Source organism: Ursus arctos, unplaced genomic scaffold, assembly GCF_023065955.2.
Source record: "Ursus arctos isolate Adak ecotype North America unplaced genomic scaffold, UrsArc2.0 scaffold_7, whole genome shotgun sequence".
In the NCBI taxonomy this organism is placed as follows: domain Eukaryota; kingdom Metazoa; phylum Chordata; class Mammalia; order Carnivora; family Ursidae; genus Ursus; species Ursus arctos.
The window spans coordinates 8,916,473-8,939,888 of record NW_026623089.1 but is presented as its reverse complement, the minus strand read 5'-3'; the positions used below and the strand labels follow the sequence as shown (position 1 = coordinate 8,939,888).

Genomic DNA, 23,416 nt, shown 5'->3' with positions numbered 1-23,416 from the left:
CCCCGTTCATGGTGCTTGTTCCTGTGAGCAAATGCACTCCCGGCTCCAAAGTCCCCACCTGAGCCTCTCCCGGATATGCTGTGCCCCCCAGCCTTACCTGCGGGCAGCAGGCTCCTCAAGGGCCGCACAGGGGGACGAGCAGGGGCAGGACCCCTCTGTCCTGGACCCATACGGCTTTGGGCACCAGTGGCACAGGGGGTGGAAGGACTGGCCACCATTCAGTGCGCAGACACAACGAGCCCCTGATGCTTAGCGGGATAATGTGCTCAGCGCACACCGTCTTCCCAGGCCTTCGTTCTCAGAGCACATCTGTTGGGCATGCGGTGGGAACAAGAAGCACCTTCACTCTTTCATCATTGTATTCTTCTGGGTCCTCCACGAGGCCAACTCAGAGAACAGGATTGCAGTCTGCATTGTGAATCTGGGAGGGTGCTGAAGAAGAGCTGGGACGTGGGCTGAAGTGTAGGGAAGGGCAGGTCGGTGGTACATGGAAAGCTAATGAGCCAGATGTAAATGTGGGGCCTGAGCCTGACCCCCTACAGAAAGGCTGAGAAATCTTGGAAAGACTGGGAGCGTTGCACCTGGACTGGTGAAGTTGGGGTCTTTCTAGACTGACTGCCAGATGCATTCTTGCTGTGCCTATGCAGAGGGAAAGCAATGGCTTTGGTGGCCTGTCCTAGGCCTGGCAGGAACATTCGACCTGCTGAACGTCAGCCCTCAGACACAGCCAGGGGGGCAATGGTGGGAGGACATAGGGTGGGGCTCCCAGAGGACTGGGAGAATCATGGTGGGCCCTGGCTCCGTCCACCCGAGGACGTGTGGAATCATGATCTCAGGTGTATTGGCTGAGTTTCTTCATCCTTTGGTCCAGTTGGGGCACCTGTGTGCTGTGTGTCTGACTCGTGTTTCTTTCTCACAGCTGCTCGGCCTCAGACCACGTTCCAGCCAGGTGAGTCCTGGGATACCCTACCCAGGCTTTTCTCTCTGCCATCCCATCCCTCTTCCCCCCAGGGTGGTCGAACCACTGCTTTTTGTGGAATCTCTGGGCACCTTAAATTTCCCACTGTCACTGACATGCTGGCTCGGGGTTCTGACCAGACATGGGATTCACAAGAGTCTCAACTTCCCATCAGTCCATGAGGTTTCATCCAGTATGTGGACACTGTCCTGAGAGCTGTCTGCCTGCAGTGTCAGAGAACTGGCCACATGTGCCATGAATCTCAGCTGTCATACACTCCGGGCTGACAGGCTGAGGGGGAGAATGGTCGCTGAAGACCACCGACTTCCTGTACGAGAGCCATCAGGGCAGGCTGCTTCCTCTGCCTTGCTCAGTGCTTGCAACCGCCTCAATTCCTTGGAGTCATAGCTGCATCCAATGGAGCTGGGACAATATTTGAGGGGATGGGGGTGTACTAGGGGATGGAGGTGCTCTCGGTACTGGGACACCTAGTTGGCTCCATGTTGACCCTCAATGGCCCTGACTCTTTTTTTACCAACGTTAGGATATGGGACAACCCTCAGATCTGCATGAGGCAGGATAGATAGTTGGCAAAAGTTTTCTCAGGCACAAAGAACATGGCAGGCTTCGAGATGTGCAGGGACCTGGCTGACCTACACAAGGGCTTTGTCCCAGAACAGCTGGCAGAGCAGGAAACCTGCCCAGAACACCCAGGTGGGATGTGGCAGGATGCAGACGTGCAACTGTTAGGATGCCTGCCAACAACAGTTTTCAGAGACTGCTTTCCATGATGTCTAACTCTGGTCTTTGCCTTTGTTGAAATGTCCAGACACCACCTGGATCTCCAGCTATGCAACTTCACCAGCAGAAACAGGTAAACATTTCACTCTACCCTCCTAGGATCGTTCTCAGGTTCTAGATGAAGTTTGGGTTTGGAAGGAGGTGGTGAGTCTCATGGGGTGTTCTTCCTTAGCCTTGTTCCTCGGGTCTGTGTGTGTGTGTGTGTGTGTGTGTGTGTGTGTGCATGCGTGTGCGTGCGTGTGTGTGTGTGTGTGTGTGTGTAGCACTGGCAGATAGAGAGAGATGAGGTCTCTGAAGATCAGATCCTGGGCCAGGTGACTGCATTGGGATCCTAAGCATCTGTTTGGCAATGAACCTCCCCTAAGTGCTTAGTGTAAGCCCTGGTGGGCTTTCCAGTGCTGCTGGGACCTTGCTTGTGGCTCCCATCGATGGGGCACAGCCCAGAGAAGAGGAGGGCTCTGTGCTGGTACTGCACCTTTCTTGCCCAGGGGCATCATGTTCTGGGATTTTGGCAGAAGCAACTTTGCCACGGAAGCCCAGAAGTCGCCCATCAAGGGAGGGGTCTTGGCATGCACCACTAGCTTTGGAGCTCCATCCTGGGCATGCCCAGTGGGGGTGAGGCTTGTCCACCACCTCCCCTCCATCCAGGTCATGGGGCTCCTTCTTTATATTGGAGCATCCTTAGGCATGAGCGGATTGGGATGTCTCTGCTCTTTTACCTGTGCTGAACATTAACCTCTGGACATGGTCAGTGGTAATTCCCTGCCCAGGGGACTTAGGCCAGGAAGAAGTCCCTGGGTCTTACAAATGTGTGAAGCTTATGACCTTAAGATACACCCGGAGGGGACTTTCTGTTCTTTCTCCCTCAGGGACTCCGTCAGGTTTGGCCCTGAGGCTGGTGAGCGGCGGTGACCGGTGTCAGGGCCGCGTGGAGGTCCTGTACGGAGGCTCCTGGGGCACCGTGTGTGACGACGACTGGGACACCAACGACGCCAACGTGGTCTGCAGGCAGCTGGGCTGTGGCTGGGCCACGTCGGCCCCGGGAAATGCCCGGTTTGGTCGGGGCTCAGGGCCGATTGTGCTGGACAACGTGCGCTGCTCCGGGCATGAGTCCTACCTGTGGAGCTGCCCTCACAATGGCTGGAACTCCCACAACTGTGGCCACTCAGAGGACGCAGGTGTCATCTGCTCAGGTGAACCTCCAAAATCCCCAGGTCCCCCGTTCATGGTGCTTGTTCCTGTGAGCAAATGCACTCCCGGCTCCAAAGTCCCCACCTGAGCCTCTCCCGGATATGCTGTGCCCCCCAGCCTTACCTGCGGGCAGCAGGCTCCTCAAGGGCCGCACAGGGGGACGAGCAGGGGCAGGACCCCTCCGTCCTGGACCCATACGGCTTTGGGCACCAGTGGCACAGGGGGTGGAAGGACTGGCCACCATTCAGTGCGCAGACACAACGAGCCCCTGATGCTTAGCGGGATAATGTGCTCAGCGCACACCGTCTTCCCAGGCCTTCGTTCTCAGAGCACATCTGTTGGGCATGCGGTGGGAACAAGAAGCACCTTCACTCTTTCATCATTGTATTCTTCTGGGTCCTCCACGAGGCCAACTCAGAGAACAGGATTGCAGTCTGCATTGTGAATCTGGGAGGGTGCTGAAGAAGAGCTGGGACGTGGGCTGAAGTGTAGGGAAGGGCAGGTCGGTGGTACATGGAAAGCTAATGAGCCAGATGTAAATGTGGGGCCTGAGCCTGACCCCCTACAGAAAGGCTGAGAAATCTTGGAAAGACTGGGAGCGTTGCACCTGGACTGGTGAAGTTGGGGTCTTTCTAGACTGACTGCCAGATGCATTCTTGCTGTGCCTATGCAGAGGGAAAGCAATGGCTTTGGTGGCCTGTCCTAGGCCTGGCAGGAACATTCGACCTGCTGAACGTCAGCCCTCAGACACAGCCAGGGGGGCAATGGTGGGAGGACATAGGGTGGGGCTCCCAGAGGACTGGGAGAATCATGGTGGGCCCTGGCTCCGTCCACCCGAGGACGTGTGGAATCATGATCTCAGGTGTATTGGCTGAGTTTCTTCATCCTTTGGTCCAGTTGGGGCACCTGTGTGCTGTGTGTCTGACTCGTGTTTCTTTCTCACAGCTGCTCGGCCTCAGACCACGTTCCAGCCAGGTGAGTCCTGGGATACCCTACCCAGGCTTTTCTCTCTGCCATCCCATCCCTCTTCCCCCCAGGGTGGTCGAACCACTGCTTTTTGTGGAATCTCTGGGCACCTTAAATTTCCCACTGTCACTGACATGCTGGCTCGGGGTTCTGACCAGACATGGGATTCACAAGAGTCTCAACTTCCCATCAGTCCATGAGGTTTCATCCAGTATGTGGACACTGTTCCGAGAGCTGGCTGCCTGCAGTGTCAGAGAACTGGCCACATGTGCCATGACTCTCAGCTGTCATACACTCTGGGCTGACAGGCTGAGCGGGAGAATGGTCGCTGATGACCACCGACTTCCTGTACGAGAGCCATCAGGGCAGGCTGCTTCCTCTGCCTTGCTCAGTGCTTGCAACTGCCTCAATTCCTTGGAGTCATAGCTGCATACCATGGGGCTGGGACAAAATTTGAGGGGATGGGGGTGTACTAGGGGATGGAGGTGCTCTCGGTACTGGGACACCTAGTTGGCTCCATGTTGACCGTCAATGCCCCTGACTCTTTTTACCAAGCTTAGGATATGGGAGAACTGTCACATCTATATGAGTCAAGATAAGACAGGTGGCAAAGTTTTTCAGGCACAAAAGAACATGTCAGGCTTCGAGATGTGCAGGGACCTGGCTGGCTTTACAGGACCTTTGTTCTTGAAAAGATAGCAGAGGAAGAGAGTTACCCAGCACACCCAGGTGGGAGGTGGCAGGATAGATGTGTAACTGTCACGATGCCTGAAAAAACAGTTTTCAGAGACTGCTTTCCATGATGTCTAACTCTGTTCTCTGTCTTTGTTACCATATGCAGACACCACCTGGATCCCCAGCTATGCAACTTCACCAGGAACAACAGGTAAATATGTCAGTGCACCCTCCAGGATCGGACTCAGGTTGTAGAGAAAGTTTGGGTTTGGAAGGAAGTGGAAGAATCTCAGGTGTGTTCTTCCTTAGCCTTGCCCCTTGTGTGTCTCTGTGTGTGTGTGTGTGTGTGTAGAACTTGCAGATACAGAGAGATGAGGTCTCTGAAGATCCAATCCTGGTTCTGAACTTAGAGCGTAGAGAGGTGTCCTCATTGGGATCCTCGGTTCTTTTGGCAAAGATCCTCCCTCAAGTGCTCAGTGTAAGCCCTGGAGGCCTCTGCAGTGATACTGGACCTTTTTGTGGCTCCCAGGGATGGGGCACAGCCCAGAGCAGAGGAGGGCTGTGTGCTGGTACTGCAGCTTTCCTGAAGAGGGGCATCATGTTCTTGGGTTTTGGCAGAAGGGTGTCATGCTGCCACGGAAGCCCATAAGTGGCCCATCACGGCCTGTGTCTTGGCATGCACCAGTAGCTTTGGAGCTCCATCCTGGGTGTGGCCCGTGAGGGTGAGGGTTGTCCACCTCCTCACCGCCACCCAGATCGGGGGCGCTTTGTTACATTGGAGCGACCTTAGGCTTACGCTCATTGGAATGTCTCTGCTCTTTTACCTGTGCTGAAGATTAACCTCGGGGCACGTTCAAAGGTAAATTGTCCCCACTGTCACTGAGATGCTGGCACGTGGTTCTTCCCCAGACATGGGATTCACAAGAGTCTCAACTTCCCATCAGTCCATGAGGTGTCAGCCAGTCCCGAGAGTTGGCTGCCTGCAGTGTCAGAGAACTGGCCACATGTGCCATGACTCTCAGCTGTCATACACTCCGGGCTGACAGGCTGAGCGGGAGAATGGTCGCTGAAGACCACCGACTTCCTGTACGAGAGCCATCAGGGCAGGCTGCTTCCTCTGCCTTGCTCAGTGCTTGCAACCGCCTCAATTCCTTGGAGTCATAGCTGCATCCAATGGGGCTGGGACAATATTTGAGGGGATGGGGGTGTACTAGGGGATGGAGGTGCTCTCGGCACTGGGACACCTAGTTGGCTCCATGTTGACCATCAATGGCCCTGACTCTTTTTTTTTACCAACTTTAGGATATGGGACAACCCTCAGATCTGCATGAGGCAGGATAGATAGTTGGCAAAAGTTTTCTGAGGCACAAAGAACATGGCAGGCTTCGAGATGTGCAGGTACCTGGCTGACCTACACAAGGCCTTTGTCCCAGAAGAGCTGGCAGAGCAGGAAACCTGCCCAAAACACCCAGGTGGGACGTGGCAGGATGCAGACATGGCAACTGTCAGGATGCCTGCCAACAACAGTTTTCAGAGACTGCTTTCCATGATGTCTAACTCTGGTCTCTGCCCTTCTTGCCCTGTCCAGACACCACCTGGATCCCCAGCTATGCAACTTCACCAGCAGAAACAGGTAAATATTTCACTCTACCCTCCTAGGATCATTCTCAGGTTCTAGATGAAGTTTGGGTTTGGAAGGAGGTGGCGATTCTCATGGGGAATTCTTTCTTAGCCTTGTTCCTCAGGTGTGTGTGTGTGTGTGTGTGTGTGTGTGTGTGTGTGTAGAACTGGCAGATACAGAGAGATGAGGTCTCTGAAGATCCAATCCTGGTTCTGAACTTACAGCGTGGAGAGGTGTCCTCATTGGGATCCTCGGCTTCTTTTGGCAAAGATCCTCCTTCAAGTGCTCAGTGTAAGCCCTGGAGGCCTCTGCAGTGATACTGGACCTTTTTGTGGCTCCCAGGGATGGGGCACAGCCCAGAGCAGAGGAGGGCTGTGTGCTGGTACTGCAGCTTTCCTGAAGAGGGGCATCATGTTCTTGGGTTTTGGCAGAAGGGTGTCATGCTGCCATGGAAGCCCATAAGTGGCCCATCACGGCCCGTGTCTTGGCATGCACCAGTAGCTTTGGAGCTCCATCCTGGGTGTGGCCCGTGAGGGTGAGGGTTGTCCACCTCCTCACCGCCACCCAGATCGGGGGCGCTTTGTTACATTGGAGTGACTTAGGCTTACGCTCATTGGGATGTCTCTGCTCTTTTACCTGTGCTGAAGATTAACCTCGGGGCACGTTCAAAGGTAAATTGTCCCCACTGTCACTGAGATGCTGGCACGTGGTTCTTCCCCAGACATGGGATTCACAAGAGTCTCAACTTCCCATCAGTCCATGAGGTGTCAGCCAGTCCCGAGAGATGGCTGCCTGCAGTGTCAGAGAACTGGCCACATGTGCCATGACTCTCAGCTGTCTTACACTCCGGGCTGACAGGCTGAGGGGGAGAATGGTCGCTGAAGACCACCGACTTCCTGTGCGAGAGCCATCAGGGCAGGCTGCTTCCTCTGGCTTGCTCAGTGCTTGCAACCGCCTCAATTCCTTGGAGTCATAGCTGCATCCAATGGGGCTGGGACAATATTTGAAGGGATGGGGGTGTACTAGGGGATGGAGGTGCTCTCGGTACTGGGACACCTAGTTGGCTCCATGTTGACCCTCAATGGCCCTGACTCTTTTTTTACCAACGTTAGGATATGGGACAACCCTCAGATCTGCATGAGGGAGGATATTAGGTGGCAAAAGTTTTCTGAGGCACAAAGAACATGGCAGGCTTCGAGACGTGCAGGTACCTGGCTGACCTACACAAGGCCTTTGTCCCAGAAGAGCTGGCAGAGCAGGAAACCTGCCCAAAACACCCAGGTGGGACGTGGCAGGATGCAGACGTGCAACTGTCAGGATGCCTGCCAACAACAGTTTTCAGAGACTGCTTTCCATGATGTCTAACTCTGGTCTCTGCCCTTCTTGCCATGTCCAGACACCACCTGGATCCCCAGCTATGCAACTTCACCAGCAGAAACAGGTAAATATTTCACTCTACCCTCCTAGGATCGTTCTCAGGTTCTAGATGAAGTTTGGGTTTGGAAGGAGGTGGCGATTCTCATGGGGAATTCTTTCTTAGCCTTGTTCCTCGGGTCTGTGTGTGTGTGTGTGTGTGTGTGTGTGTGTGTGTGTGTAGAACTGGCAGATAGAGAGGGATGAGGTCTCTGAATATCAGATCCTGGGTCTGATCTTCGAGGGTGGCCAGGTGACTGCATTGGGATCCCAAGCGTCTGTTTGGCAATGATCCTCCCCTAAGTGCTCAGTGGAAGCCCTGGTGGGCTTTCCAGTGCTGCTGGGACCTTGCTTGTGGCTCCCATCGATGGGGCACAGCCCAGAGAAGGGGAGGGCCGTGGTCTGGTACTGCACCTTTCTTGCCCAGGGGCATGATGTTCTGGGATTTTGGCAGAAGCGACTTTGCCACGGAAGCCCCGAAGGTGCCCATCAAGGCAGGGGTCTTGGCATGCATCAGGAGCTTTGGAGCTCCATCCTGGGCGTGCCCAGTGGGGGTGAGGCTTGTCCACCACCTGCCCTCCATCCAGGTCATGGGGCTCCTTCTCTGTATTGGAGCGTCCTTAGGCATGAGCGGATTGGGATGTCTCTGCTCTTTTACCTGTGCTGAAATTAACCTCTGGACATGGTCAGTGGTAATTCCCTGCCCAGGGGACTTAGGCCAGGAAGAAGTCCCTGGGTCTTACAAATGTGTGAAGCTTATGACCTTAAGATACACCCGGAGGGGACTTTCTGTTCTTTCTCCCTCAGGGACTCTGTCAGGTTTGGCCCTGAGGCTGGTGAGCGGCGGTGACCAGTGTCAGGGCCGCGTGGAGGTCCTGTACGGAGGCTCCTGGGGCACCGTGTGTGACGACGACTGGGACACCAACGACGCCAACGTGGTCTGCAGGCAACTGGGCTGTGGCTGGGCCACGTCGGCCCCGGGAAATGCCCGGTTTGGTCAGGGCTCAGGGCCGATTGTGCTGGACAACGTGCGCTGCTCCGGGCATGAGTCCTACCTGTGGAGCTGCCCTCACAATGGCTGGAACTCCCACAACTGTGGCCACTCAGAGGACGCAGGTGTCATCTGCTCAGGTGAACCTCCAAAATCCCCAGGTCCCCCGTTCATGGTGCTTGTTCCTGTGAGCAAATGCACTCCCGGCTCCAAAGTCCCCACCTGAGCCTCTCCCGGATATGCTGTGCCCCCCAGCCTTACCTGCGGGCAGCAGGCTCCTCAAGGGCCGCACAGGGGGACGAGCAGGGGCAGGACCCCTCCGTCCTGGACCCATATGGCTTTGGCACCAGTGGCACAGGGGGTGGAAGGACTGGCCACCATTCAGTGCGCAGACACAACGAGCCCCTGATGCTTAGCGGGATAATGTGCTCAGCGCACACCGTCTTCCCAGGCCTTCGTTCTCAGAGCACATCCTTTGGGAATGTGGTGGGAAAAAGAAGCACCTCACTCTTTCATCATTGTATTCTTCTGGGTCCTCCACGAGGCCGACTCAGAGAACAGGATTGCAGTCTGCATTGTGAATCTGAGAGGGTGCTGAAGAGCAGCTGGGACGTGGGCTGATGTGTAGGGAAGGGCAGGTCAGTGGTCCAGGGAAAGCTAATGAGCCAGATGTAAATGTGAAGCCTGAGTCTGACCCCCTACAGAAAGGCTGAGAAATCTTGGAAGGACTGGGAGCGTTGCACCTGAACTGGTGAAGTTGGGGTCCTTCTAGACTGACTGCCCAGATGCATTCTTGCTGTGCCTATGCAGAGGGAATGCAATGGCGTTGCTGGCCTGTCCTAGGCCTGGCAGGGACATTCAACCTGCTGAATGTCAGCTCTCAGGCACAGCCAGGGGGTAATGGTGGCAGGACATAGGGTGGGGCTCCCAGAGGACTGGGAGAATCATGGTGGGCCCTGGCGTCGTCCACCCGAGTACGTGTGGAAGCATGATCTCAGGTGTATTGGCTGAGTTTCTTCATCCTTTGGTCCAGTTGGGGCGCCTGTGTGCTGTGTGTCTGACTCGTGTTTCTTTCTCACAGCTGCTCGGCCTCAGACCACGTTCCAGCCAGGTGAGTCCTGGGCCACCCTACCCAGGCTTTTCTCTCTGCCATCCCATCCTTCTTCCCCCCAGGGTGGTCGAACCACTGCTTTTTGTGGAATCTCTGGGCACCTTAAATTTCCCACTGTCACTGACATGCTGGCTCGGGGTTCTGACCAGACATGGGATTCACAAGAGTCTCAACTTCCCATCAGTCCATGAGGTTTCATCCAGTATGTGGACACTGTCCCGAGAGCTGTCTGCCTGCAGTGTCAGAGAACTGGCCACATGTGCCATGACTCTCAGCTGTCATACACTCCGGGCTGACAGGCTGACGGGGAGAATGGTCCCTGATGACCACCGACTTCCTGTACGAGAGCCATCAGGGCAGGCTGCTTCCTCTGCCTTGCTCAGTGCTTGCAACCGCCTCAATTCCTTGGAGTCATAGCTGCATCCAATGGGGCTGGGACAATATTTGAGGGGATGGGGATGTACTAGGGGATGGAGGTGCTCTCGGTACTGGGATACCTAGTTGGCTCCATGTTGACCCTCAATGGCCCTGACTCTTTTTTCCGACTTTAGGATATGGGACAACCCTCAGATCTGCAAGAGGCAGGATAGATAGTTGGCAAAAGTTTTCTCAGGCACAAAGAACATGGCAGGCTTCGAGATGTGCAGGGACCTGGCTGACCTACACAAGGGCTTTGTCCCAGAACAGCTGGCAGAGCAGGAAACCTGCCCAGAACACCCAGTGGGACGTGGCAGGATGCAGACGTGCAACTGTTAGGATGCCTGCCAACAACAGTTTTCAGAGACTGTTTTCCATGATGTCTAACTCTGGTCTTTGCCTTTGTTGAAATGTCCAGACACCACCTGGATCTCCAGCTATGCAACTTCACCAGCAGAAACAGGTAAACATTTCACTCTATCCTCCTAGGATCGTTCTCAGGTTCTAGATGAAGTTTGGGTTTGGAAGGAGGTGGTGAGTCTCATGGGGTGTTCTTCCTTAGCCTTGTTCCTCGGGTCTGTGTGTGTTTGTGTGTGCATGCGTGTGCATGCGTGTGAGTGTGTGTGTGTGTGTGTGTGTGTGTGTGTAGCACTGGCAGATAGAGAGAGATGAGGTCTCTGAAGATCAGATCCTGGGCCAGGTGACTGCATTGGGATCCTAAGCATCTGTTTGGCAATGAACCTCCCCTAAGTGCTTAGTGTAAGCCCTGGTGGGCTTTCCAGTGCTGCTGGGACCTTGCTTGTGGCTCCCATCGATGGGGCACAGCCCAGAGAAGGGGAGGGCCGTGGTCTGGTACTGCACCTTTCTTGCCCAGGGGCATCATGTTCTGGGATTTTGGCAGAAGCAACTTTGCCACGGAAGCCCCGAAGGTGCCCATCAAGGGAGGGGTCTTGGCATGCACCACTAGCTTTGGAGCTCCATCCTGGGCGTGCCCAGTGGGGGTGAGGCTTGTCCACCACCTCCCCTCCATCCAGGTCATGGGGCTCCTTCTTTATATTGGAGTGTCCTTAGGCATGAGCGGATTGGGATGTCTCTGCTCTTTTACCTGTGCTGAAATTAACCTCTGGACATGGTCAGTGGTAATTCCCTGCCCAGGGGACTTAGGCCAGGAAGAAGTCCCTGGGTCTTACACATGTGTGAAGCTTATGACCTTAAGATACACCCGGAGGGGACTTTCTGTTCTTTCTCCCTCAGGGACTCCGTCAGGTTTGGCCCTGAGGCTGGTGAGCGGCGGTGACCGGTGTCAGGGCCGCGTGGAGGTCCTGTACGGAGGCTCCTGGGGCACCGTGTGTGACGACGACTGGGACACCAATGACGCCAACGTGGTCTGCAGGCAACTGGGCTGTGGCTGGGCCACGTCGGCCCCGGGAAATGCCCGGTTTGGTCAGGGCTCAGGGCCGATTGTGCTGGACAATGTGCGCTGCTCCGGGCATGAGTCCTACCTGTGGAGCTGCCCTCACAATGGCTGGAACTCCCACAACTGTGGCCACTCAGAGGACGCAGGTGTCATCTGCTCAGGTGAACCTCCAAAATCCCCAGGTCCCCCATTCATGGTGCTTGTTCCTGTGAGCAAATGCACTCCCGGCTCCAAAGTCCCCACCTGAGCCTCTCCCGGATATGCTGTGCCCCCCAGCCTTACCTGTGGGCGGCAGGCTCCTCAAGGGCCGCACAGGGGGACGAGCAGGGGCAGGACCCCTCTGTCCTGGACCCATACGGCTTTGGGCACCAGTGGCACAGGGGGTGGAAGGACTGGCCACCATTCAGTGCGCAGACACAACGAGCCCCAGATGCTCGGTGGGATCATGTGCTCAGCGCACACCCGTCTTCCCAGGCCTTCGTTCTCAGAGCACATCCTTTGGGAATGTGGTGGGAAAAAAAAGCACCTCACTCTTTCATCATTGTATTCTTCTGGGTCCTCCACGAGGCCGACTCAGAGAACAGGATTGCAGTCTGCATTGTGAATCTGGGAGGGTGCTGAAGAAGAGCTGGGACGTGGGCTGAAGTGTAGGGAAGGGCAGGTCGGTGGTACATGGAAAGCTAATGAGCCAGATGTAAATGTGGGGCCTGAGTCTGACCCCCTACAGAAAGGCTGAGAAATCTTGGAAGGACTGGGAGCGTTGCACCTGGACTGGTGAAGTTGGGGTCTTTCTAGACTGACTGCCCAGATGCATTCTTGCTGTGCCTATGCAGAAGGAACGCAATGGCTTTGGTGGCCTGTCCTAGGCCTGGCAGGAACATTCGACCTGCTGAACGTCAGCCCTCAGACACAGCCAGAGGGGCAATGGTGGCAGGACATAGGGTGGGGCTCCCAGAGGACTGGGAGAATCATGGTGGGCCCTGGCTCCGTCCACCCGAGGACGTGTGGAATCATGATCTCAGGTGTATTGGCTGAGTTTCTTCATCCTTTGGTCCAGTTGGGGCGCCTGTGTGCTGTGTGTCTGACTCGTGTTTCTTTCTCACAGCTGCTCGGCCTCAGACCACGTTCCAGCCAGGTGAGTCCTGGGACACCCTACCCAGGCTTTTCTCTCTGCCATCTCATCCCTCTTCCCCCCAGGGTGGTCGAACCACTGCTTTTTGTGGAATCTCTGGGCACCTTAAATTTCCCACTGTCACTGACATGCTGGCTCGGGGTTCTGACCAGACATGGGATTCACAAGAGTCTCAACTTCCCATCAGTCCATGAGGTTTCATCCAGTATGTGGACACTGTTCCAAGAGATGGCTGCCTGCAGTGTCAGAGAACTGGCCACATGTGCCATGACTCTCAGCTGTCATACACTCTGCGCTGACAGGCTGAGGGGGAGAATGGTCGCTGATGACCACCGACTTCCTGTACGAGAGCCATCAGGGCAGGCTGCTTCCTCTGCCTTGCTCAGTGCTTGCAACCGCCTCAATTCTTTGGAGTCATAGCTGCATCCAATGGGGCTGGGACAATAGTTGAGGGGATGGGGGTGTACTAGGGGATGGAGGTGCTCTCGGTACTGGGACACCTAGTTGGCTCCATGTTGACCGTCAATGCCCCTGACTCTTTTTACCAAGCTTAGGGTATGGGAGAACTCTCACATCTATATGAGTCAAGATAAGACAGGTGGCAAAGTTTTTCAGGCACAAAAGAACATGTCAGGCTTTGAGATGTGCGGGGACCTGGCTGGCTTACACAAGAGCTTTGTTTTTGACAAGATAGCAGAGCAAGAGAGTTACCCAGCACACCCAGGTGGGAGGTGGCCGGATAGATGTGCAACTGTCACGATGCCTGAAAAAACAGTTTTCAGAGACTGCTTTCCATGATGTCTAACTCTGGTCTCTGTCTTTGTTACCATATGCAGACACCACCTGGATCCCCAGCTATGCAACTTCACAAGGAACAACAGGTAAATATGTCAGTGCACCCTCCAGGATTGGACTCAGGTTGTAGAGAAAGTTTGGGTTTGGAAGGAAGTGGAGGTTCTCATGGTGTGTTTTTCCTTAGCCTTGCCCCTTGTGTGTCTGTGTCTCTGTGTGCGTGTGTGTGTGTGTGTGTGTGTGTGTGTCTGTGTGTGTGTCTGTGTGTGTAGAACTGGCAGATACAGAGAGATGAGGTCTCTGAAGATCCAATCCTGGTTCTGAACTTAGAGCATGGAGAGGTGTCTTCATTGGGATCCTTGGCTTCTTTTGGCAAAGATCCTCCCTCAAGTGCTCAGTGTAAGCCCTGGAGGCCTCTGCAGTGATACTGGACCTTTTTGTGGCTCCCAGGGATGGGGCACAGCCCAGAACAGAGGAGGGCCGTGTGCTGGTACTGCAGCTTTCCTGAAGAGGGGCATCATGTTCTTGGGTTTTGGCAGAAGGGTGTCATGCTGCCACGGAAGCCCATAAGTGGCCCATCACGGCCCGTGTCTTGGCATGCACCAGTAGCTTTGGAGCTCCATCCTGGGTGTGGCCCGTGAGGGTGAGGGTTGTCCACCTCCTCACCGCCACCCAGATCGGGGGCGCTTTGTTACATTGGAGCGACCTTAGGCTTACGCTCATTGGGATGTCTCTGCTCTTTTACCTGTGCTGAAGATTAACCTCGGGGCACGTTCAAAGGTAAATTGTCCCCACTGTCACTGAGATGCTGGCACGTGGTTCTTCCCCAGACATGGGATTCACAAGAGTCTCAACTTCCCATCAGTCCATGAGGTGTCAGCCAGTCCCGAGAGTTGGCTGCCTGCAGTGTCAGAGAACTGGCCACATGTGCCATGAATCTCAGCTGTCTTACACTCCGGACTGACAGGCTGAGGGGGAGAATGGTCGCTGATGACCACCGACTTCCTGTACGAGAGCCATCAGGGCAGGCTGCTTCCTCTGGCTTGCTCAGTGCTTGCAACCGCCTCAATTCCTTGGAGTCATAGCAGCATCCAATGGAGCTGGGACAATATTTGAGGGGATGGGGGTGTACTAGGGGATGGAGGTGCTCTCGGTACTGGGACACCTAGTTGGCTCCATGTTGACCCTCAATGGCCCTGACTCTTTTTTCCGACTTTAGGATATGGGACAACCCTCAGATCTGCATGAGGCAGGATAGATAGTTGGCAAAAGCTTTCTCAGGCACAAAGAACATAGCAGGCTTCGAGACGTGCAGGTACCTGGCTGACCTACACAAGGCTTTTGTCCCAAAGAGCTGGCAGAGCAGGAAACCTGCCCAAAACACCCAGGTGGGACGTGGCAGGATGCAGACATGGCAACTGTCAGGATGCCTGCCAACAACAGTTTTCAGAGACTGCTTTCCATGATGTCTAACTCTGGTCTCTGCCCTTCTTGCCCTGTCCAGACACCACCTGGATCCCCAGCTATGCAACTTCACCAACAGAAACAGGTAAATATTTCACTCTACCCTCCTAGGATCGTTCTCAGGTTCTAGATGAAGTTTGGGTTTGGAAGGAGGTGGCGAGTCTCATGGGGAATTCTTTCTTAGCCTTGTTCCTTGTGTGTGTGTGTGTGTGTGTGTGTGTGTGTGTGTGTGTGTGTGTGTAGAACTGGCAGATAGAGAAACATGAGGTCTCTGAAGATCAGATCCTGGGTCTGATCTTCGAGGGTGGCCAGGTGACTGCATTGGGATCCTAAGTGTCTGTTTGGCAATGATCCTCCCCTAAGTGCTCAGTGGAAGCCTTGGTGGGCTTTCCAGTGCTGCTGGGACCTTGCTTGTGGCTCCCATCGATGGGGCACAGCCCAGAGAGGAAGAGGGCCGTGTGCTGGTACTGCACCTTTCTTGCCCAGGGGCATGATGTTCTGGGATTTTGGCAGAAGCGACTTTGCCACGGAAGCCCAGAAGTCGCCCATCACGGCCCATGTCTTGGCATGCACCAGGAGCTTTGGAGCTCCATCCTGGGCGTGCCCAGTGGGGGTGAGGCTTGTCCACCACCTCCCCTCCATCCAGGTCATGGGGCTCCTTCTTTATATTGGAGTGTCCTTAGGCATGAGCGGATTGGGATGTCTCTGCTCTTTTACCTGTGCTGAAATTAACCTCTGGACATGGTCAGTGGTAATTCCCTGCCCAGGGGACTTAGGCCAGGAAGAAGTCCCTGGGTCTTACACATGTGTGAAGCTTATGACCTTAAGATACACCCGGAGGGGACTTTCTGTTCTTTCTCCCTCAGGGACTCCGTCAGGTTTGGCCCTGAGGCTGGTGAGCGGCGGTGACCGGTGTCAGGGCCGCGTGGAGGTCCTGTACGGAGGCTCCTGGGGCACCGTGTGTGACGACGACTGGGACACCAACGACGCCAACGTGGTCTGCAGGCAACTGGGCTGTGGCTGGGCCACGTCGGCCCCGGGAAATGCCCGGTTTGGTCAGGGCTCAGGGCCGATTGTGCTGGACAACGTGCGCTGCTCCGGGCATGAGTCCTACCTGTGGAGCTGCCCTCACAATGGCTGGAACTCCCACAACTGTGGCCACTCAGAGGACGCAGGTGTCATCTGCTCAGGTGAACCTCCAAAATCCCCAGGTCCCCCATTCATGGTGCTTGTTCCTGTGAGCAAATGCACTCCCGGCTCCAAAGTCCCCACCTGAGCCTCTCCCGGATATGCTGTGCCCCCCAGCCTTACCTGTGGGCGGCAGGCTCCTCAAGGGCCGCACAGGGGGACGAGCAGGGGCAGGACCCCTCCGTCCTGGACCCATACGGCTTTGGGCACCAGTGGCACAGGGGGTGGAAGGACTGGCCACCATTCAGTGCGCAGACACAACGAGCCCCTGATGCTTAGCGGGATAATGTGCTCAGCGCACACCGTCTTCCCAGGCCTTCGTTCTCAGAGCACATCTGTTGGGCATGCGGTGGGAACAAGAAGCACCTTCACTCTTTCATCATTGTATTCTTCTGGGTCCTCCACGAGGCCAACTCAGAGAACAGGATTGCAGTCTGCATTGTGAATCTGGGAGGGTGCTGAAGAGCAGCTGGGACGTGGGCTGATGTGTAGGGAAGGGCAGGTCGGTGGTACATGGAAAGCTAATGAGCCAGATGTAAATGTGGGGCCTGAGCCTGATCCACTGCACAAAGGCCGAGAAACCTTGTAAAGACAGAGAACATTGCACCTGGGCTGGTGGAATTGTGTCTCTGCAAACTATCTGCCCAGAACCATTCTTGCTGTTCCCATGAGGAGTGAACCCAGTGGCTTCAGTGGCCTGTTCCGGGCCTGGAGAGGTATTCTACCTCCTGGAAAGTCAGCCCTGAGGCCCAGCAAGGCAGGCAATGGCGGTGGGACATCAGGTGGGGCTCCCAGAGGACCTAGAGATTCATGATGGGCCTTGACTCTGTCCGCCCGATGGCACAAGGAAGCATGAGCTCAGGAGGGATAGGCTGAGTTTCTTGACTCTTTGATCTGGTTGGGACACCCGTGTTCTTTGTGTCTGACTCGTGTTTCTTTCTCACAGCTGCTCAGTCCTCATCTACAGTCTATCCAGGTGAGTCCTCAGCCACCCTAGTTGGAATGTCTCTTTGCTTCTGTCCCGTCCATCCCTGTTCCCACCAGTCTGGACGAGCCACTGCTCCTTAGAGCAAACCTGTGGGCACCTTTTCTCCCCCGCAGCTCCCGTCCCAGAGGTCTCGAGCAGGTTGTTCTGAGCTAGCCTTGGAACTCAGAGAGTCCCACCTTTCCATCGGTCCATGAGTTTTCACCTGGTCCTTTCAGAGTGTCCCAAAAGACAGCTGCGTGTAGGTACAGACAACTGACCAAGTGTACCATCAATTTCAGCTGGAATGCAATGTGGGCTGAGAATTTGAATTGGAGAGTGGACACTGATGAGCACTGACTTCGTATTGAAGGGCCATCAGCATAGGCTGGATCCTCTCCCTTGCGCAGTGCTTCCAAGCCTCAGATTCATCAGGGTCCAAAGCGTATAACCGAAGTGGCAGGGACAGAGCCCAGGGGATCAGAGTGTAATAATTGTGGTGTGTTCTGGGTGCCGGGATACTTGATTGGTTTCAGGTGGGCCCAGCACGACCCTGACTCTTTCTGGCCAAGCTTCAGAGTGTGGCAGACCCCTCAGACATATGTGTCTTGAGTAGGGAGGTGGCAATGTTTTCTAAAGGGGAAAGGACATGCCAGGCTTTGAGATGGCTGTGGAGGGTCCAGGGTGTCCTCCCGCAGGGACTTCATCCCAGGGGAGCTGGCTGATCTTGAGGCTTCTGTAGCACAGAGGCGTGTAAGGTGCCAGGAAGCAGATGTGCAATTGTCACGATGCCCGCCAAAATCTCTTTTCAAAGATCGTTTTCCATGATGTCTAAGGCTCTCTTTGCCTTTGTTGCCTCTTCCAGGCACCTGGCCCACCACATCCACACCTGTACGACCGACAACAGGTACTTATTCCCATCCATCCTCCCTGGCTCATTTTCTCCTTCAGCATAAAGTTTGGGTTTGGAGGTGACAGGAGGAATCTCAGGGTGTTCCCTTACTTATGCTTGTCCCGTGTGTGTGTGTGTGTGTGTGTGTGTGTGTGTGTGTGTGTGAGAAAGGTGGGTGGTGGAGAGAGGGGGCTTGAATACCAGCTCTGAGGTCTGATCTTAGGGGGTGGCCACCTGATTCCAGTGGGATCCTGGGCTGATGTTGTTCAGTGAAGATCCTCCTCCAGGTGCTCAGTGGAGGCCTCTCAAGTGCTTCTGGGACCTGGTTGTGCCTCCCAGGCCACGGGGTACAGCCCCGGGAAGACAGGGGCAATGTGTTGGTACAGAACCCTTCTTGCCAAGGTGCCGTCATGTCTGGGACCTTGCCACAACCCAGCCAGGATCCCACAGAGGCCAGTAAGCTGCCCAGCAGGGCAGTGGTCTTGGCCTGCCTTGGAGCTCTGGGGCTCCATCCTCAGTGCGCCCAGTGTGGGCTGGGTTTGTCTTCTCCTCACCTCCATGGGTCGTAGGGTGCTTCCCTGCCCTGGAGCATTCTTAGGCCTGGGCTGCTGAGGATGTCTCTACTCCTTTCCCCGTGATGAAGATTAACCTCTGAGCATGGTCAAAGGTGACCACCTGCCCAGGGGTCGTTGGCCAGGAGGAAGCCCCTGAGTCTGGAACATGCCTTAAGTTCTTGTTCTTTGTCCTGCTAGGGAATGAAACAGGTTTGGCGCTGAGGCTGGTGAGCGGCGGTGACCGGTGTCAGGGCCGCGTGGAGGTCCTGTATCAAGGCTCCTGGGGCACCGTGTGTGATGACAGCTGGGACACCAACGATGCCAATGTGGTCTGCAGGCAACTGGGCTGTGGCTGGGCCATCTCGGCCCCAGGAAATGCCCGGTTTGGTCAGGGCTCAGGGCCGATTGTCCTGGATGACGTGCGCTGTTCTGGGCATGAGTCCTACCTGTGGCGTTGCCCCCACAATGGCTGGAACTTGCACAACTGCAGGCACTCGGAGGATGCAGGTGTCATCTGCTCAGGTGAACCTCCAAAATCCCCAGGTCCCCCATTCATGGTGATTGTTACCAAGAGCAAATGCACTCTCATCTCAAAAGTCCCCACCTGAGCCTCTCCCGGATATGCGTGCCTTGCCAGCTTTCCTTGGGATAGCTGGCAACTGAAGGGCCACACGGCGGGAAGAGCAGTGCAGGACCCCTCCGTCCTGGACCCACATGGCTTTGGAGCATCAGTGGCACAGAGGGTGGAAAGGACTGGCCACCATTCAGTGCGCAGACACAATTAGCCCCTGATCCTTAGCGGGATCATCTGTTCAGTGCGCACCCATCTTCCCAGGCCTTTGTTCTCAAAGCACTCGTTTTGGGAATGTGGTGGGATAATGGGGCACCTTCACGCTTTCTTTTTTTTCCCTTTTATTTTTTTTAATTTTTTTTAAAGATTTTATTTTTTTATTTGACACAGATAGAGACAGCCAGCGAGGGAGGGAACACAAGCAGGGGGAGTGGAGAGGAGGAAGCAGGCTTCCAGCAGAGGAGCCTGATGTGGGGCTCGATCCCAGAACGCCAGGATCATGCCCTGAGCTGAAGGCAGACGCTTAACGACTGAGCCACCGAGGCACCCCTAGTTTTTTAAATTTTTATTTGTTTATTTTTTACGTTTGGTGACCTGATATATTTATTTTTTGATTATTTTTTTAATAATATTTTTTATTATGTTAGTCACTGTACAGTACACACCTAGTTTTTGATGTAAAGTTCCATGATTCATTGCTTGCGTATAACACCCAGTGCACCATGCAATGTGTGCCCTCCTTAATACCCATCACCGGCCTATCCCATTCCCCCACCCCCCTCCCCTCTGATGCACTCAGTTTGTTCCCAGAGTCCATAGTCTCTCATGGTTCATTCCACTTCTGTTTACCCCCCCCCCTTTCTTCATCACTTTCTTCTACTACCAATCTTCCTACTACTTATGATCCATAAATGAGTGAAACCATATGATAATTGTCTTTCTCTGCTTGACTTATTTCGCTTAGCATTATCTCCTCCAGTCCCGATGTTGTATTCTTCTGGGTCCTCCGTGAGGCCGACTCAGAGAACAGGATTGCAGTCTCCATTGTAAATCTGAGAGGGTGATGAAGAGCAGCTGGGAGGTGGGCTGATGTGTAGGGAGGGGCAGGTCGGTGGTACATGGAAAGCTAGTGAGCCAGATGTGACTTTGGTGTTTGATCCTGACCCACTGCACAAAGGCCGAGAAACCCTGTAAAGACAGAGAGCATTGCACCTGAGCTGGTGGAATTGGGGTCTCTGTAGTCTAACTGCCCAGAACCATTCTTGCTGTTCCCATGAGGAGTGAACCCAGTGGCTTCAGTGGCCCGTTCCGGGCCTGGAGAGGTACTCTACCTCCTGGAAAGTCAGCCCTGAGGCCCAGCAAGGCAGGCAATGGCGGTGGGACATCAGGTGGGGCTCCCAGAGGACCTAGAGATACATGAAGGGCTCTGGCTCTGTCTGCCCGAGGGCACATGGAAGCATGAGCTCAGGAGGGATAGGCTGAGTTTCTTGACTCTTTGATCTGGTTGGGACACCCGTGTTCTTTGTGTCTGACTCGTGTTTCTTTCTCACAGCTGCTCAGTCCTCATCTACAGTCTATCCAGGTGAGTCCTCAGCCACCCTAGTTGGAATGTCTCTTTGCTTCTGTCCCGTCCATCCCTGTTCCCACCAGTCTGGACGAGCCACTGCTCCTTAGAGCAAACCTGTGGGCACCTTTTCTCCCCCGCAGCTCCCGTCCCAGAGGTCTCGAGCAGGTTGTTCTGAGTTAGCTTTGGGACTCAGAGAGTCCCACCTTTCCATCGGTCCATGAGTTTTCACCTGGTCCTTTCAGAGTGTCCCAAAAGACAGCTGCGTGTAGGTACAGACAACTGACCAAGTGTACCATCAATTTCAGCTGGAATGCAATGTGGGCTGAGAATTTGAATTGGAGAGTGGACACTGATGAGCACTGACCTCGTATTGAAGGGCCATCAGCATAGGCTGGATCCTCTCCCTTGCGCAGTGCTTCCAAGCCTCAGATTCATCAGGGTCCAAAGCGTATATCCAAAGTGGCAGGGACAGAGCCCAGGGATCGGAGTGTAATAATTGTGGTGTGTTCTGGGTGCCGGGACACTTGATTGGTTTCAGGTGGGCCCACCATGACCCTGACTCTTTCTGGCCAAGCTTCAGAGTGTGGCAGACCCCTCAGACATATGTGTCTTGAGTAGGGAGGTGGCAATGTTTTCTAAAGGGGAAAGGACATGCCAGGCTTTGAGATGGCTGTGGAGGGTCCAGGGTGTCCTCCCGCAGGGACTTCATCCCAGGGGAGCTGGCTGATCTTGAGGCTTCTGTAGCACAGAGGCGTGTAAGGTGCCAGGAAGCAGATGTGCAATTGTCACGATGCCCGCCCAAATTTCTTTTCAAAGATCGTTTTCCATGATGTCTAAGGCTGCCTTTGCCTTTGTTGCCTCTTCCAGGCACCTGGCCCACCACATCCACACCTGTACGACCGACAACAGGTACTTACTCCCATCCATCCTCCCTGGGTCATTTTCTCCTTCAGCATAAAGTTTGGGTTTGGAGGTGACAGGAGGAATCTCAGGGTGTTCCCTTACTTATGCTTGTCCCGTGTGTGTGTGTGTGTGTGTGTGTGTGTGTGTGTGTGTGTGGAAGGTGGGTGGTGGAGAGAGGGGGCTTGAATACCAGCTCTGAGGTCTGATCTTAGGGGGTGGCCACCTGATTCCAGTGGGATCCTGGGCTGATGTTGTTCAGTGAAGATCCTCCTCCAGGAGCTCTGTGGAGGCCTCTCAAGTGCTTCTGGGACCTGGTTGTGCCTCCCAGGCCACGGGGTACAGCCCCGGGAAGACAGGGGCAATGTGTTGGTACAGCACCCTTCTTGCCAAGGTGCCGTCATGTCTGGGACCTTGCCACAACCCAGCCAGGATCCCACAGAGGCCAGTAAGCTGCCCAGCAGGGCAGTGGTCTTGGCCTGCCTTGGAGCTCTGGGGCTCCATCCTCAGTGCGCCCAGTGTGGGCTGGGTTTGTCTTCTCCTCACCTCCATGGGTCGTAGGGTGCTTCCCTGCCCTGGAGCATTCTTAGGCCTGGGCTGCTGAGGATGTCTCTACTCCTTTCCCCGTGATGAAGATTAACCTCTGAGCATGGTCAAAGGTGACCACCTGCCCAGGGGTCGTTGGCCAGGAGGAAGCCCCTGAGTCTGGAACATGCCTTAAGTTCTTGTTCTTTGTCCTGCTAGGGAATGAAACAGGTTTGGCGCTGAGGCTGGTGAGCGGCGGTGACCGGTGTCAGGGCCGCGTGGAGGTCCTGTATCAAGGCTCCTGGGGCACCGTGTGTGATGACAGCTGGGACACCAACGATGCCAATGTGGTCTGCAGGCAACTGGGCTGTGGCTGGGCCATCTCGGCCCCAGGAAATGCCCGGTTTGGTCAGGGCTCAGGGCCGATTGTCCTGGATGACGTGCGCTGTTCTGGGCATGAGTCCTACCTGTGGCGTTGCCCCCACAATGGCTGGAACTTGCACAACTGCAGGCACTCGGAGGATGCAGGTGTCATCTGCTCAGGTGAACCTCCAAAATCCCCAGGTCCCCCATTCATGGTGATTGTTACCAAGAGCAAATGCACTCTCATCTCCAAAGTCCCCACCTGAGCCTCTCCCGGATATGCGTGCCTTGCCAGCTTTCCTTGGGATAGCTGGCAACTGAAGGGCCACACGGCGGGAAGAGCAGTGCAGGACCCCTCCGTCCTGGACCCACATGGCTTTGGAGCATCAGTGGCACAGAGGGTGGAAAGGACTGGCCACCATTCGGTGCGCAGACACGTGAGCACAGGATCCTCGGTGGGATCATCTGCTCAGCGCACACCCGTCTTCCCAGGCCTTCGTTCTTAAAGCAAACGTGTTGGGAATGTGGTGGGAAAATGAAGCACCTTCACTTTTCTTTCTTTTTTTTTTTTTGCCTTTTAAAAAAAAATTTATTTATTTATTTTTACATTTGGTGACATGATATATTTATTTTTTATTATTTTTTAATAATATTTTTTATTATATTATGTTAGTCACCATACAGTACATCCCTAGTTTTTGATGTAAAGTTCCATGATTCATTACTTGCGTATAACACCCCGTGCACCATGCCATACGTGCCCTCCTTAATACCCATCGCCGACCTATCCCATTCCCCCACCCCCCTCCCCTCTGACGCACTCAGTTTGTTTCCCAGAGTCCATAGTCTCTCATGGTTTATTCTACTTCTATTTACCGCCCCCCCCCCGTTTCTTCTTCTCTTTCTTCTCCTACCGATCTTCCTACTTCTTCTGTTCCATAAA

The 23,416-nt window shown here is 54.7% G+C and overlaps 1 protein-coding gene across 24 annotated transcripts in view; it reads left to right on the top strand.

Moving 5' to 3' along the window:
• DMBT1 (deleted in malignant brain tumors 1) overlaps positions 1 to 23,416 on the top strand; it is a 70,203-nt gene that overhangs the window by 22,872 nt on the left and 23,915 nt on the right. For 11 of the 24 annotated variants that reach the window (XM_048219230.2, XM_057308657.1, XM_057308655.1 and 8 more), the window contains 21 exons: positions 920 to 949; positions 1,788 to 1,832; positions 2,629 to 2,952; positions 3,896 to 3,925; positions 4,758 to 4,802; positions 6,180 to 6,224; positions 7,609 to 7,653; positions 8,433 to 8,756; positions 9,698 to 9,727; positions 10,563 to 10,607; positions 11,399 to 11,722; positions 12,667 to 12,696; positions 13,530 to 13,574; positions 14,990 to 15,034; positions 15,816 to 16,139; positions 17,084 to 17,113; positions 17,967 to 18,008; positions 18,746 to 19,069; positions 20,671 to 20,700; positions 21,553 to 21,594; positions 22,330 to 22,653. In XM_048219230.2, the coding sequence (XP_048075187.1) occupies positions 920 to 949; positions 1,788 to 1,832; positions 2,629 to 2,952; positions 3,896 to 3,925; positions 4,758 to 4,802; positions 6,180 to 6,224; positions 7,609 to 7,653; positions 8,433 to 8,756; positions 9,698 to 9,727; positions 10,563 to 10,607; positions 11,399 to 11,722; positions 12,667 to 12,696; positions 13,530 to 13,574; positions 14,990 to 15,034; positions 15,816 to 16,139; positions 17,084 to 17,113; positions 17,967 to 18,008; positions 18,746 to 19,069; positions 20,671 to 20,700; positions 21,553 to 21,594; positions 22,330 to 22,653 (2,523 nt within the window). The remainder of the gene's footprint in view (positions 1 to 919; positions 950 to 1,787; positions 1,833 to 2,628; positions 2,953 to 3,895; positions 3,926 to 4,757; positions 4,803 to 6,179; positions 6,225 to 7,608; positions 7,654 to 8,432; positions 8,757 to 9,697; positions 9,728 to 10,562; positions 10,608 to 11,398; positions 11,723 to 12,666; positions 12,697 to 13,529; positions 13,575 to 14,989; positions 15,035 to 15,815; positions 16,140 to 17,083; positions 17,114 to 17,966; positions 18,009 to 18,745; positions 19,070 to 20,670; positions 20,701 to 21,552; positions 21,595 to 22,329; positions 22,654 to 23,416) is intronic. The other 13 variants (XM_057308662.1, XM_057308661.1, XM_057308659.1 and 10 more) reach the window with 13 other exon arrangements.